Genomic DNA, 17,541 nt, shown 5'->3' on the forward strand with positions numbered 1-17,541 from the left:
CAATAATTTATTAAATAAAGAGTTAGGTTCAAATTCTAAACCAGTTCCTTTATATTTCTTCTCTCCCTTTATATGCCACGCATTCAGTGTCCTTGACAATAAAGCTCATGGTCGGCCCCTGAGTCGCCATAGCTATGTCTGCCTGACTGTGAACAGATTTTAATCAAAGTATAGATCGCAGTTTTGGTTCAACTTCAAATTTGGCACAAGTATTTGTTTTGGTTTTTCTCTCAATTTTATTTGTATAGAAAATTTTGTCAAAATTTCATTTTAATAAAAACAAGTATATACGGCCGTAAGTTCGGCCAGGCCGAAGCTTATGTACCCTCCACCATGGATTGCATAGAAACTTCTACTGAAGACTGTCATCCACAATCGAATTATTTGGGTTGCGGTACTTTTGCCGATGACAAGGTATCTTAAAACTTCCTAATACCGTAATATATACCACGTAGTCCATACGTGGTATATATTAAACTTAAAATGGCCGATTAAATACGTATATAATTAAGTTTGACAAAATTTTCTATAGAAATAAAATTTTGACAACATTTGGACAAAATTTTCTATGGAAATACGATTTTAACAAAATTGTCTATAGAAATAACATTTTGACTACATTTTCTATAGAAATAAAATTTTTACAAAATTTTCAAAAGATTTAAAATTTTGACAACATTCTCTATAGAATTAAAATTTTGACAATATTTTCTACAGAAATAAAATTTTGCCAAAATTTTCTATAGAAATAAAATTTGACAAAATTTTCTATAGGAATAAAATTTCGACAAAATTTTATATAGAAATTAAATTTTGACAAAATTTTCTATAGAAATAAAATTTTTATAATTTTTTTTTTATTTCATAATCTCGGCTATAGGTCTATAAATTAAACTTGAAATTGTTGGTTTCTTGTTTTTTTTTTATTTTGCTAGATTATTTTTGCTCGAGTGGCAAGCATGATTATGACCCGATATGGACCAATTTTTGTGTGATTGGGGATCGGCTATATATAACTGTAGACCGATATGGTCCAATATTGGCATGGTTATTAGCGGCCATATATTAACACCACGTTGCAACTTTCAACCGGATCGGATAAATTTGGCTCGTCCAAGTGGCTCCGGAGTTCAAATCTGGGGATCGGTTTATATGGGGGCTATATATAATTATGGACCGATGTGGACCAATTTTTGCAAGGTTGTTAGATACTATATACTAACACCATGTACCAAATTTCAGCGGGATCGGATGAAATTTGCTTCTCTTAGAGCAATCGCAAGCCAAATTTGGGGGTCCGTTTATATGGGGGCTATACGTAAAAGTGGACCGATATGGACCAATTTTTGGGTGGTTGTTAGAGACTATATACTAACACCATGTACCATATTTCAGCCCGATGGGACGAAATTTGCTTCTCTTAGAGCAATCGCCAGCCAAATTTGGGGGTCCGTTTATATGGGGGCTATACGTAAAAGTGTACCGATATGTCACATTTGCAATACCATCTGACCTACATCAATAACAACTACTTGTGCCAAGTTTCAAGTCGATAGCTTGTTTCGTTCGGAATTTAGCGTGATTTCAACAGACGGACGGACGGACATGCTCAGATCGACTCAGAATTTCACCACGACCCAGAATATATATACTTTATGGGATCTTAGAGCAATATTTCGATGTGTTACAAACGGAATGACAAAGTTAATATACCCCCATCCTATGGTGGAGGGTATAAACATTGTAAAGACTTTATTTCTATCGAAAATTTTTGTCAAAATTTTAATTCTATGGAAAATTTTGTCAAAATTTTATTTCTATAGAAAATTTTGTCAAAATTTTATCCCTATAGAAAATTTTGACAAAATTTTATTTCTTAAAAAAATTTGTCAAAATTTTATTCCTATAAAAAGTTTGTTAACATTTTATTTCTGTAGAAAATTTTCTTAAAATTTGATTTCTATAGAAAATTTTGATAAAATTTTATATCTATAGGAAATTTTGATAAAATTTTATTTCTTAAAAAAATTTTTGTCAAAATGTTATTCCTATATAAATTTTGTTAACATTTTATTTCTATAGACATATTTGTCAAAATTTTATTTTAGTAAAAAATTTTGTCTAAATTCTATTTCTATAGAAAATTTTGTCAAAATTTTATTTCTATAGAAATTCTTTGTCAAAACTTTATTTCTGTGGAAAATGTTTTCAAAAATTTATTTCTATAGAAAATTTGTTCAAAACTTTATTTTTATAGAAATTTTTTTTCAAAATTTTATTTCTATCGAAAATTTTGTAAAAATTTTATTTCTATTGAACATTTGGCAAAATTTTATTTCTATAGAAAAATTTGTCAAAATTTTATTCCTATAGAAAATATTGTCAAAATTTTATTTCTATAGACATTTTTTGTCAAAATTTATTTCTATAGAAAATTTTGTCAAAATTTTATTCCTATAGAAAATTTTCTCAAAATTTTAGTTCTATAGAAATTTTTTGTCAAAATTTTAGTTCTATAGAATTTTTTTTGTCAAAATTTTATATCTATAGAAAATTTGTCGAAATTTTATTTCTATAGAAAATTTGTCGACATTTTATTGTTATTTGTGGATTCCCTCTGAGTTGGACAGGAACAAACAATCACTAAGAATTCTACCATATACCAAACAATAAAATATCTACCCTTTTTGTAGAATTCTACCAGCCGTGGCAACGGTGCATGTGTGCCAAATTTGATTGAAATCGTTTCGGATTTAGATATAAATTGTATATATTTATAAATTTTTTATCTTTCGGCCGATTGACACTCACATGACCTCAGAGACCATAGTTGTGATCCGATTTACTTGAAATGTTGCACACAGAATGCAATTGTTATACTAGTGGTCAAAACAGGCTCAGATTTAGAGAAAGCTGCCATATATGCTTTTGTGGATTGATCAAAAATGGCAGTAAACTTGTAAAATTTACTCAAATGTTTCTACACTCCTAATACATAGCTATCGACCAATCAAAATCAAAAATCTGGGAATGTGAATGGACCAGCTTTTGCATTTTTGTTAGAGGACAGTTGGATATGAGTAAGAGTTGGAGAAGGAATATGATCACCTCAAACATGTTTCAAGAGCAAAATGTTATTTTTGAATGGTGACCATGCAACATGTTTATGGCAAAAATGTTATTTTCTCGCCAAACATAATTTGTTTTTCATAAACAAATACATAATTTCCGAGAAAATAACATGGTTGCGATAAAAATGTTACATGGTCACTATCCAAAAACAACATTTTGCTCTTGAAACATGTTTGAGGTGATCATATTCCTTCTCTGGGTGTAAATGATTATTTACATTTCTCGAAATACACGGTAAATTTCCCCCATTCAAGTAATGGGTGTAAAAATCTTTTAATAAATAAAATGTTTACACTTCTTTAATAATTACCTCGATATTGTTATTTACTTTTGATAATGTATGGCTACTATTGCACAATATTCCTAATATTAGTTAACGAATTTTGCACAGAGATTAAATATTTATTTTTGTTAAAAAAATTTTAGTGTTTATAATTTTTTTTTTAAGAAATTTGTACTTAATATGTCCCAAAAATGTGGGCTATATAATATTTCATATGAAGAAAATCTTTATTTTTGTCCAAGTTTAACAGATCAATCTAATTTGCCTTGTTTTTAGAGAATACCTCTTAGGCCAAGACATTTAACAATTAGTTTATTATTTAAAAAAAAATTATTTATTAATAAAAAACCTTAATTTTTTCTTTAAATTTCCCATCTATTATTTTGCTTGGAACATAATTTATACAACAATCAATGGAAACAAATATCAACAACAACAAAAATAGGAATGGAATGACTATAATCTAAGATGGAATGATTCAGACTATGGTGGTGTCAAGGATCTAAGAATAACACCAAATAAACTGTGGAAACCAGATGTATTGATGTACAACAGGTAAGTTGGAAGAGGTTATATTATTAAGGAAAAAATAAAAAAAAAATAATAATAACAAATAGAGAAAATTATTATATTATATAAAATGAAAAAAAAGTACATTTTTATTTTTTATTTAGTTTTTAAAAAAATTATTATATTTTATAAAATGCAAAAAAGTAAATTTTTATTTTTTATATAGTTTTAATGATAATTAAGAAAATATCTTAAGCTAGCTGATATTAATAAGTTTAGTTTTTAATAATTAAAAAAAAAAACAAACAAGAATATTTGCATATTGTATCAAAAACAGAATAATTTTCAAATTAATAATGAAAATTTAAGGTTTTTTAGAAGAAGATTTTTTTTTTATATTGCAACAAGGTAAGCTTATCAATTCACCTGATATTGTATAAAACCCCTTTATGGGATTTTTTTCATTTATAAATAACTTGATTTTTGTTCATAAATGACTTTATATAATTTTTTTGTATAAATGGCTTTTCTATTTGAATTGAGTTAAATTCACTTTTATAATTTCATTTGCCTCTATAAGCACTTTGTAAAATATAAACATTGTTTATAGAGTAGACCTTATTAGTCTGCCTTAATAAATTTGTTTTAAAAAATTGTCTAAACATATTTAATTTTCCATAAAAAAAAATTATCACAATTTTTTTTTTCATTTTCTTTTATATTTTTTTTCTATGTTATTTCATTTATTTCTCTTAACTAAAAATAATTTCTAAATCCAAAACTATCCTTAAATATTTAAACATAAAACAACATTTAACCAATTAAAAATACAATTTTAAAGAAAACAAAAATTTATATACTGGAAAACAAAAATCTAGAAAAAAACAACAACAATTAACCAGAAAATCTACATCATCTACAAATGAAACAAAAAAAAAAAAATAAAAAACAATATCAAGGTACATTTCAATAAGAGTAGTTTACACACGCAGTGGTCAACCAACCAGAACCAAAAAGAGGGAGTGTACATTGTCAGTTTGCCGTTTATGTGGGCCTTACATTGTAACCCAAAACCTAAACAATAACCAAAAAAAAATATTTTTTTTTTGTTATTTATTCAAGACATTATCATTATAACTAGTAACATATAATAATATTTTTAGCTTCATATTTTTTTTAAAAAGAAATATCCTTTTTAGTAAATTTCTAAATCCTTAACCTTATCCCTAGTTTAACCAGAATATTATGCAAGTTATTGTTTTCAAAAATATCAAACAAAAAAAAAAAAAAAATACAGCAACAACTAATCTCTTTAAAAACCTTTTTGTATACAAAACTAAATACCTTAATTACTGTTTATAGAAACAAAATAAAACTTTTTCCAAATCTTTTTTCTCTTTCTATAACTCAACTAACTAACCAAAAACAACCTTTATTATTAACTAACTATCTTCAGAAAAATATGAAAAAAAAACAAACATTTTATAAACAATATGCTGGTGTAATATCTCTGGTTAAACGAAACACCACTTGACTTTATTTAGCCCCACAAAAAGAAGCATATCTAAGACCACTTATATTACTGGCCATACTAACCCATAAAGAATTTTACAAAGCAAAAAAAAATATCCCATTTCCTCTTCCAAAAAGAAACATGCACTCTTCCAAAAGGGCCAAATAAATTTCAAGTGTTGTTACATTTGAACAATATCATATGTGAAAATATATCTAATCCCTCAATCAAAAAAAAAAAAAAAAAAAAAAAACAACAACAAAAACATACAAAAACCTTTAGAATAGAAAAAAATATATACTGAATTTTAACATCAATCATTTAACAATCTAGGCTAAACCTTTAATACTATCAAAAGCTTAAAATAAGACTATTTAAAAACCCCAAAATAAAAACCAATTTTAGCTGTTGTAGCTGTTAACAAAAATAATAATTTTAGATTTTAAATAAATAATTGCAAGTTAAAGAACAAATTTATAGGTTTATATATTTTTATTAAACTTTTTTTTTGGTTATTTTTTTTATTAATTTTTTAAAATTCCAAATTGACATCAAGATTCCCAAAATTGACATCAAAAGGCCCAAATTATTCCCTCCACAATATAATCCTGTGATCTAATAAGATTGCAACACATGAAAATATTGATGGCAGACCCGTGCAGAAAAAAAGCGTCACTGTCACTTCAAACACAAGCCAAACACAATTCAAACACACAGAAAAAATATCTCCAAAATATTTCCAATTAAAAAGTTGATCGAAGTTGAAAATTTTTCAACAAAAAAATTTAATTGGTACAATTAACTTTTTAATCAAATTGGAAACATTAGGTTAGGTGGCAGCCCGATATATCAGGCTCACTTAGACTATTCAGTCCATTGTGATACCACATTGGTGAACTTCTCTCTTATCACTGAGTGCTGCCCGATTCCATGTTAAGCTCAATGACAAGGGATCTCCTTTTTATAGCCGAGTCCGAACGGCGTTCCACATTCCAGTGAAACCACTTAGAGAAGCTTTGAAACCCTAAGAAATGTCACCAGCATTACTGAGGTGGGATAATCCAACGCTGAAAAAATTTTTGGTGTTCGGTCGAAGCGGGAATCGAATCCACGACCTTGTGTATGCAAAGCGGGCATGCTAACCATTACACCACTGTGGAAACACTAAGTAATTAATTTTTTTTTTATTTTTAATTACAAAAAAAAAAAAATAATTGACCTAATTAACTTTTTAATAAAATTCGCAAGACTAAGTCATTAAAAAATATTGTAGAAATTTGTTAAATTTTTAATTTAAAATAAATAAATAAAATTTTGACAAAATATTCTATAGAAGTAAAATTTTTACAAAATTTTCTGTAGAAATAAACTTTTGACCAAATTTTTTATAGAAATAAAATTTTGACAAAATTTTCTATAGAAATACAATTTTTAAAAAATTTTCTATAGAAATAAAATTTTAACAAAATTTTCTATAGAAATAAAATTTTGACGAAATTTTCTATAGAAATAAAATTTTTTAAAAATTTTCTATAGAAATAAAATTTTTACAACATTTTCTATAGAAATAAAAATTTGACAAAATTTGCTATAGAAATAAAATTTTCACAAATTTTTTTAAAGAAATTTTCACAAGATTTTCTGTAGTAATAAAATTTAATCAAAATTTTCTATAGTAGGAGAATTTTGACAAAATTTTCTATTGTAAAAAAATTTTGACAAAATTTTGCATAGTAATAAAATTTTGACAAAATTTTGCATAGTAATAAAATTTTGACAAAAATTTTCTATAGAAATACAATTTTGACAAAAATTTTTATAGAAATAAAATGTTGACAAAATTTTCCATACAAATAAAATTTTTACCAAAATTTTCTATAGAAATAAATATTTGATAAAATTTTCTTCAGAAATAAAATTTTCACAAAAATTTCTATAGAAATAAAATTTTGACAAAATTTTCTATAGAAATAAAATTTTGACAAAATTTTCTATGGAAATAAAATTTTGACAAAATTTTCTATAGAAATAAAATTTTCACAACATTTTCTAGAGAAATAAAATTTTCACAAAAATTTTTATAGAAATAAAAGTTTCACCAAATTTTCTATAGAAATAAAATTTTAACAATATTTTCTATAGAAATTAAATTTTGACAAATATTTCTACAAAAGTACTATTTTGACAAAATTTGCTATAGAAACAAATTTTCACAAAATTTTCTATAGAAATAAAATTTTGACAAAATTTTCTATAGAAATAAAATTTTCTATAGAAATAAAATTCTCACAAATTTTTTTATAGAAAAAAATTCACAAAATTTTGTATAGAAATAAAATTTTATACAACACTTTCCGGAGAAATAAAGTTTTGACAGAATTTTGTAAAATTATAAAATTTTGACAAAATTTTCTATAGTAATAAAATTTTAACAAAATTTTCTATAGTAATAAAATTTTAACAAACTTTGCTATAGTAATAAAATTTGGACAAAATTTCCTATAATAATAAAATTTTGACAAAATTTTCTATAGTAATAAAATTTTGAGAAAATTTTCTATAGTAATAAAATTTTGACAAAATTTTCTATAGAAATAAAATTTTGACAAAATTTTGTATGGAAATAAAATTTTGACAAAATTTTCCGGAGAAATAAAATTTTCACAATATTTTCCGGAGAAATAAAGTTTTGACAAAATTTTCTATAGAGATAAAATTTTGACAAAATTTTCTATAGTAATAAAATTTAAGCAAAATTTTCTATAGAAATAAAATTTTTACAAAATTTTCTATAGAAATAAAGTTTTGACAAAATTTTCTATAGAAATAAAATTTTGACAAAATTTTCTACAGAAATAAAATTTTGACAAATTTTAACAAAATTTTCTATAGTAATAAAATTTTGACAAAATTTTCTATAGTAATAAAATTTTGACAAAATTTTCTATGGTAATAAAATTTTGACAAAATTTTCTACAGAAATAAAATTTTGACAAAATTTTCTATAGTAATAAAATTTTGAAAAAATTTGCTATAGAAATAAAATTTTGACAAAATTTTATATGGAAATAAAATTTAGAAAAAATTTTCTACAGAAATACAATTTTCACAACATTTTCTAGAGAATAAATAAAATTTTTAAAAAATTGTTTATAGTTTCACAAAGTTTTATATAGAAATAAAATTTTGACAAAATTTTCTATAGAAATAACTTTTTGACAAAATTTCCTATAGAAATAAAATTTTGACAAATATTTCTATAAAAGTAATATTTTGACAAAATTTGTTATAGAAAAAAATGTTCACAAAATTTTCTACAGAAATAAAATTTTTACAAATTTTCTATAGAAATAAAGTTTTGAAAAATTTTTCTATAGAAATAAAATTTTGACAAAATTTTCTATAGAAATAATATTTTGACAAAATTTTCTATAGAAATAAAATTTTGACAAAATTTTCTATAGAAATAAAATTTTGACAAAATTTTCTATAGAAATAAAATTTTGACAAATTTTTCTATAGGAATAAAATTCTCACAAAATTTTTTATATAAAAAAAAATCACAAAATTTTGTAGAGAAATAAAATTTTTACAAAATTTTCTATAGAATTAAAATCTTGACAGAATTTTGTATAATTATAAAATTTTGACAAAATTTTCTATCGAAATAAAATATCAAATTTCAACCGGATCGCATGAATTTTTGCTCCTCCAATGGTTCCGAAGGTCAAATCTGGGGATCGGTTTAAATGGTTATATATAATTAAGACCGGTATGGAGCAATTTTTGCATGGTTCTTAGAGACCATATACAAACACCACGTATCAAATTTCAACCGGAGGGGGTGAATTTTGCTCTTCTAAGGGGCTCCGGAGGTCAAATCTGGAGATCGGTTTATATGGGGGCTACGTATAATTATGGACCGATATGGACTAATTCCTGCACGGTTGTTAGAGAGCATTCGTGTTTCGTTCGGAAGTTAGCGTGATTTCAACAGACGGACATGCTTATATCGACTCAGAATTTCACCACGACCCAGAATATATATACTTTGTGGGGTCTTAGAGCAATATTTCGATGTGTTACAAACGAAATGACAAAGTTAATATACCCCCCATATGGTGGAGTGTATAAAAATTACTTAAATATTCCTATACTTCCAATGTATATCTATTGATCAATAACCCATAAATTCTCTTTTGCGAAGTCGCCTAAAAATTGCTTATTTTTCCTAACATTGTGTTGTACTAACATTGTGCATTAGCCGACTTATATTTTTAGTTTAGAGATTTTGTAGAAGTCTAACAAAATTTTTATCCAAATCGGGTCAGATTTATATATATGTATATGGGAACAATATCCTTCATATACAGCATCCAACAAATTTAATGGTATCAAAAATTTTAATCTACAAAGTTTTGCGGGGCCCGTCCGACTTTAGACCTTCCATACTTGGTTTTACTTACATTGTGTTTCGTTCTATGACGTTAGTCAATTTAAATTTCATGCCTAGATATTACGAAAATTTTATCTAAATCGGTTCTGATTTGAATATATCTATATGTGAATATAAACACAAAAAAAAAACATAAGAATTTGTAAAAATTTCGTGAAAGTCTCGCCAGCCTTAAGACTTTCCTTACGTGTGTATGCATTTGGGATTATATGAATTCTTCTTCATTATTGATGTCAATTCTAGGAAGTTCATAAAAAAACCCCATAGATTTTTAACAATTTCATTTTAGATTTGTTTAATAATAAATTTAGTTTTATATACATAAAGTATTTCCTGTTTTTCAATTATTCTAACAGACATTCATACGTATTTATTTTTTACACTATGATGGCTGTATATCTGTTTGATTTATTTTATTTTAATTAACTACTAAAATTCCAGCTTATAATAAATCATGGTGGCCATTGATTTTTGCAATTTCTTTTAATTTGCTAATACTCAATGATTTTAAGTTGCTTTTTTTTTAATTAAAGTCAAACAGAAGTCACTTTCATTTCGCTCTTAATTAATAACATAAATTCCTCTTTGTTCATATGGTTTTTTTAATCGTTTACGGCATTTTCATTTCAATATATTCTAATTAAAAAAATTTCAATTAAAATGAAAATCTCAAAAAAAAACGAAATAAAAACTATAAACTGAATATTTTATATACGAGCACATAAACGTTTTATTATAATATGTATGTTTATGTTGATAGTTATATATATGTGCTAAAAAAAACATTAAATATTAAATATAAAATAATAAAACTCATAGTCTTAATGTATAGATGATATATGTGATTTAATAAATCTACAAATGAAGATTTTTATCATTCTAGACACTCATACACACTCAACTCAGGCACCCACACATACAAATCACTTATTCACTCACTCATTTCCATTAAGGACTTATCTCAATTTGTATCAATTGCCCAAATTGCTCTTATACTTCAGCTATATAAGTGAGACTCTGTGTGAGTGTTTGTCTGTGAGTTTATATGTGTCTGTCTATGTATATGTATACAAATATATATTAATTTGTATTGTGAATACGTATTTAACTGTGACATTAGGAATCGTTTCGAAATACCAATTATTGTATCAATATATTTGTGTGTGTGTATCTCTGTGTGTACATGTGTGTGTGTATATATATGTATATGGATGTGCATTTGTCAATGCTCCAATGCCAATAGAGTTCTTTGCTTTTGGCATTGGTCAAAAACGATAAGCTTTCATTTGCATAATCAAATTCATATATGGAAAATCACAAATTAATCTTATTAATTATATTTATAATTTAATCATATAATTAATCCATTATCCATTATCAAATGAAAAAAAAAACAACATTGCAATCATTATTGATTAATCCAAATAAAGCAAGCTAACTAAGAGAGCGAGAGATTAAATCAAAATATATCGTAATTATTGAAATAAAATGAATTGGATAAGATCTAAAGCGAAAATGGAAATTATTAATTAAATTAAAAATTAAAACATAAATAAATAAATAAATACAAATCAAATGGATCTGAATCCATGAGGAGATAGAAACCATTCTTATAATACAGATATTAAAAAATTAATAACCCAAATATTAGGGGAAATTCTGCACCACTTTGTGGACACACATTTTCGATACCATCTAAAATTCTTCCAGTTTGTTGGGTTCTATATATAAAAGTTTATTATACCAAGTCACTTGGCTTAAAATTTAAATCGGCTAATGCCCTGGAGTGAAACACAATGTTAGTAAAAAACAAGTATGGAAAGTCTCAGGTCGTTTAAATCTAACTCGATCTGGACAAAATATAGTAGACTTCTACAAAATCTATAGACTTGAAATTTAAGTCGGCTAATATCCTGGGGGTGGAACACAATGTTAGTAAAAACAAGTAAGGAAAGTCTAACGTCGGACGGGGCCGACTATATTATACACTGCACCACTTTGTACATCCACTTTTTTGATACCATATCAAATCCGTCAAATGTGTTGGGTGCTATATATAAAGGTTGTTGTTAAAATCTGAATCGATCTGGACAAAATTTGTTAGACTTCTACCAAATCTATAGACTTAAAATTTAAGTCGGCTAATGCTCTGGGGTGGAACACTATCTTAGTAAAAAACAAGTATATACGACCGTAAGTTCGGCCAGGCCGAATCTTATGTACCCTCCACCATGGATTGCGTAGAAATTTCAACTAAAGACGGTCATCCACAATTAAATTACTTGGTTTACGGCCGATGGCAAGGCATCTTAAAACTTCTTAACATCATCTTCTAAATTGTAAGTTAGTCCATGCGGGATATATAGTAGACAAAATACAGATCGATTAAATACATATATAAAGGGTGATACGGTCAAAATTTGGTCAAGGGAAAACGCGTGTAAATCGGTGAAATCGTTTATTTAAAAAATCAAATTAAATTTCCTTTTCAAGTTCAATTCAATAAAATTCAGGAAAAATATTCAGTTAGGCTTTCGCTTTTCCAAATCCGAATTGCCGAGCCTCACGCTTGACACCTGCCATCAGATTTTGAACAGCCACCTTGTCCACCTTCTTCGCCGCAGAAAGCCAGTTTACCTTGAACTGCTGCTCGTCCTTAGCAGTTTTTTGGTCTTCTTTAGGTTCCGCTTGACAATAGCCCAGTATTTCTCAATTGGGCGGAGCTCTGGCGTGTTGGGAGGGTTCTTGTCCTTGGGAACCACCTGCACGTTGTTGGCGGCGTACCACTCCATGGCCTTTTTACCGTAATGGCAAGATGCCAAATCCGGCCAAAACAGTACGGAACAACCGTGTTTCTTCAGGAAAGGCAGCAGACGTTTATTCAAACACTCTTTCACGTAAATTTCTTGGTTGACAGTCCCGGAAGCTATGAAAATGCTGCTTTTCAAGCCACAGGTACAGATGGCTTGCCAAACCAGATATTTCTTTGCGAACTTTGACAGTTTTATGTGCTTGAAAATATCTGCTACTTTCCCCTTCCTTTTGCCGTATAAAACTCCTGTCCCGGAAGCTGCTTGTAGTCGGCTTTGACGTAGGTTTCGTCGTCCATTACCACGCAGTCAAACTTCGTCAGCCTCCGGGATCGCACTTTGGCCGTCGTATTTTGTTTGGAGTCACTACCTTCTTGTAAGTCGATAGTTCGGCTCGTTTTTTGGTTCGATGCACGGTTGTAGACGATACACCCAGCTTATTTGCGGCATCTCGGAGAGAGAGGTTAGGGTTTCACATGAAACTGTCGTCTCAGCGGCTTCCGGTTTTCGATTTCCCCCCGATCCAGACTTCCTGGCTGTCGACAAACGTTCCCCAAACATTTTAATTACATTTGTAACGGTTGATTTGGCAACTTTTAGCGATTTTGCGAGCGAGTAGCTCGGATTTTCGCGATGCGCGAGCAAAATTTTGATACGCTGCTCTTCTTGCTTGGACGGCATTTTGACAACTGAAGAGTGAATTCCAAAATCAAAATAGGAGCAACATTCTACACACACACACCTTCAAAATGAGGGGTGTTCAGGTTTTTTAAATGCAAAATTGAAAGAAATACCTCAAGTTTATATTGACCAAATTTTGACCGTATCACCCTTTATTCAGTTATTGACCGCTATATATAGGGAAGAAATAATTACGAACCGATATGAACTTTTTTGCGGTAATTATAGAGCCAGAATTGGTGGTCGCTTTATATGGGGGCTATAAACAATTATTAATACGAGTCTACCAAACATGACAGGTTTTTTACTATTTGGTAGATTGGTAGAATTCTTGATGTTCCTCTCCAACTATGAGATGCTTCATAAATTTTCTATACAAATAACATTTTGACAAAATTTTACACTGAAATCTATAGAAATAAAATTTATATAAAATTTTCTATAGAAATAAAATTTTGACAAAATTTCTATAGAAATAAAATGTTGACAAAATTTCGTGAAGACATAAAATGTTGACAAAGTTTTCTATAGAAATAAAATTTTGACAAAATTTTCTATAGAAATAAAATTTTGTCTAAAATTTCTATAGAAATATAAATTTTTGACAACAGTTTCCATAACAATAAAATTTTGGTAGATTATTTTTGGCTCAAATTTTGAATTTTGCTCCTCAAAGAGGCTCCGGAGGTCAAATATGGGGATCGGTTTATAAAAGGGCTATATATGGACCGATGTGGACCAATTTTTGCAGGTTTATTAGAGACCATATACCAACATCATGTACCAAATTTCAGCCGGATCGGATGAAATTTGCTTCTCTTTAAGGCTCTGCAAGCCAAATCTGGGGGTCGGTTTATATGGGGGCTATATATAATTATGGACCGATGTGGACCAATTTTTGCATGGTTGTTAAAAATCATATACCCACATTATGTACCAAATTTCAGTAGAGCAATACTTCAATGTGTTGCATACGGAATGACAAAGTTAATATACCGCCCATCCTATGGTGGAGGGTATAAAAATATGGGAAACATTTAAATCTGAAGCAATTTTTAGACAACATCGCAAAAGTGCATTTATGATTTATTGGTCAATAGATATGTATTAGATGTATAGGAAAATTTAAATCATGTTTACAAGTTTTCGACTTAGAAGTGGCGATTTGGCAAGAAAAATTTTGGAATTTGGGTCAATTTTGCCGAAATCAGAAAAACATTTATATATGGGAGCGATATCTAAATCTGAACCGATTTCAACCAAATTTGGCACGCATAGATAAATTGTTAATTGTAATCCCTGTGCAAAATTTAAAGTAAATTAGGGCAATTCTCAGGTTTCTGGGGCCATTTAAGTTCATTTCGGGCGAAAGATATATATGGGAGCTATATCTAAAACTGAACCGATTTCAACCAAAATCAACAGGGTTCTATTCTGATATAAAATACATACTTGTACCAAATATGTCGACTGGAGTAAAATTGCGAATTAGCCTTTGATTACAAAAATGTTTTCACAGACAGACGGACGGACATGGCTGGATCGACTCCGGGCCAGGCCTTGAGAGATATTGCCAAATACACCATATGTCTATCTCGTCTCTTTCTGGGTGTTGCATACATATGCACTAACTTATAATACCCTGTTCCACAGTGTAGCGCTGGGTATAAAAACATTTAAAACTGAACCAATTTTTACCCAACTTTGCAAAAGTGTATTTATGATTTGTGCGTCAATAAATATGTATTAGGAGTATAGGCAAATCGGAGCAATTTTTACAAGTGGCAGTGGCGATTTTATAAGGAAAATCGGGGGGAAAGATAAATATGTTAGCTATATCTAAATCTGAACCGATTTTAACCAAATTGTACTCCTAGTGCAAAATTTGAAGCAAATTTCGGTTAAACTCTGGCTTCTGGGGCCATATAGGGTGATATCGAGCCAAAGATATATATGTTAGCTATAGCTAAAACTGAACCGATTTCAACCAAAATCAATAGGGTTCTATTCTGACCCACACTACATACTTGTGTCAAATTTGAAGTCGATTGGACTAAAATTGCGACCTAGACTTTGATTACAAAAATGTGTTCACAGTCAAACGGACATTGTCGGATCACTCAGGGCCCGGCCCTGAGCAATATTTCCAAAGACACCATATGTCTATCTCATCTCTTTCTGGGAGTTGCAAACATTTGCACCCTGTTCCACAGTGTAGCGCAGGGTAAAGAAACAATGTACGAGGATGAGCCCAACCATTGTAAACTCTATCTAGCCAATACCTAATTCGAAATTTATGGCAGGAATACCACCTAAGTTTCATGAAAATTTTAGTTTTTATTCTGTTAAATATGGTATGCATGAAAAAAGGCCACTCATCCCAAAATGGCCAAAATGATCACATTTGATGGAGAATCATTTAAAAAGCTTTAAAATCAACTTAAAAAAAAAAAACTAAACTTATATTAAAATCGCTTTAGTTCTTCTTCTTCATTGTTTTCTTCTTTGATGAAAAATTAAATAAACATAATAAAAAAAATTAAATCAGCAAAAAATTAACTAAAATATGTAAAATAATAAAATCACGTATAGTATATGTTAGAAAACTCATTATCATGAAATGAACATAAATTTTAACTTTCAGTCACATTTAAGCATATCTTCGATAACCATGACAAAAACACAAAAACAATAAATTTTCTTAAAAAGACATCTTCGATAACCATGACAAAAACACATAAACAATAAATTTTCTTAAAAACAAAAACATTAAATTAATCCCAAAATATATTTGATATATTTTTAAAATTTAATGATAAATATTTCGCTTTTTTTCCAAATAAATAAAATCTTTTTCTATTCATAATGCAACTCTGTAAAGTGGCTTCTATTTTGCATAATTTAAAAATTTCTTAATATTTCACAATTAATATACATCATACGCCACATTGTCAATCAATCAATAAATGTTATATCTCATACGTCCATTGGGACAATAGATAATATAAATCATACGTTATACTGTCGAAATATTTTAATGATTTTAATCCATTTAAATATTTTTGAAATCATCAGCAATAGATTTCTTGGAAATTATATTTTTATTGCAATTTTCAATTTTACTTTTCGGATATTAGAAATGCCAGTCAAAATCCTGTGGTTTTAATATACCCCATGTGTTCTTTTAAGGTTTTTGGTTTGTCCTAAAAATATTACAACATGTCAGTCAAAAATAAAAACCAGTAAAATATAATCATATAAATCCTTTTCCAATATACATTTAATTTTAATTTATTTTATTTTCTAACACTATCCAAATTTCTGCTACTGACACAATGACACTCTACTCAATTTATACAACATCCAACATGGACAACTAGCAAAAAACAACGATAATGGTAAGCTTAAATGTGTAAAACTTTAGCTGAAATTTACGTAAAAAGCAATTAAAAACAAAATAATAATATTTATCAACATTTATATTTGTATAGTTTTTAGTTTATATGTCTTTGCTTGTGTTAATGTTTAAACAGCCAACAAAAAGTTTTGTTGACAAAACCAAATGTATACATATTATCATAAAAATGTATTTTGTTTATTTTTTCGAAAATAATTTAATTTTGATTTGTAATGCATCAATCAGTGCCAAAGGCAAATATATCTATTAAATTCATACATACATTTGTTACAACAAAAAAAATTATTTGATTGATACAAAAAATCCAATCGAACAAAATCTATATGATGATATGAATAGAAATGCTATGCCTCGGGTGTATGGCATTAAGGTCAATGCGAAAAATCTATTTTCCAAATAAATCCCAGGATAAAAATATTTGAATAGATATGTTCATGGAATAATACCGAAAGATATTTAGTTAACAGAGGCTACGTTACACAATATTATATTTGATTTAGTATTCATTTGATATTGAAATATGACTCTAAAATTAGAAAACAATGGAAATTTTCACAAAAAACTTCAAGATCCCATAGATTTTTAAAGTTGAAAAAATTGAAAAGACACATTCGATTTGATATGTACATTTCGATCAAGTTGTAATTAATGATACTTATACGCACTCCAGTACCAAACATATTGACTTTGTGACGTATACGTTATATGTGTTGAGAGAAAATAACGTATACGCATAGG

The 17,541-nt window shown here is 27.9% G+C and overlaps 1 protein-coding gene across 1 annotated transcript in view; it reads left to right on the forward strand.

The window, feature by feature from the left end:
- LOC142224204 (neuronal acetylcholine receptor subunit alpha-7-like) overlaps positions 1-17,541 on the forward strand; it is a 1,091,332-nt gene that overhangs the window by 902,967 nt on the left and 170,824 nt on the right. Inside the window, exon 7 of the mRNA XM_075293985.1 lies at positions 3,861-3,970. Within this exon, the coding sequence (XP_075150100.1) occupies positions 3,861-3,970 (110 nt within the window). The remainder of the gene's footprint in view (positions 1-3,860; positions 3,971-17,541) is intronic.

Source organism: Haematobia irritans, chromosome 2 (genome assembly GCF_050003625.1).
Source record: "Haematobia irritans isolate KBUSLIRL chromosome 2, ASM5000362v1, whole genome shotgun sequence".
Classification (NCBI taxonomy): Eukaryota; Metazoa; Arthropoda; class Insecta; order Diptera; family Muscidae; genus Haematobia; species Haematobia irritans.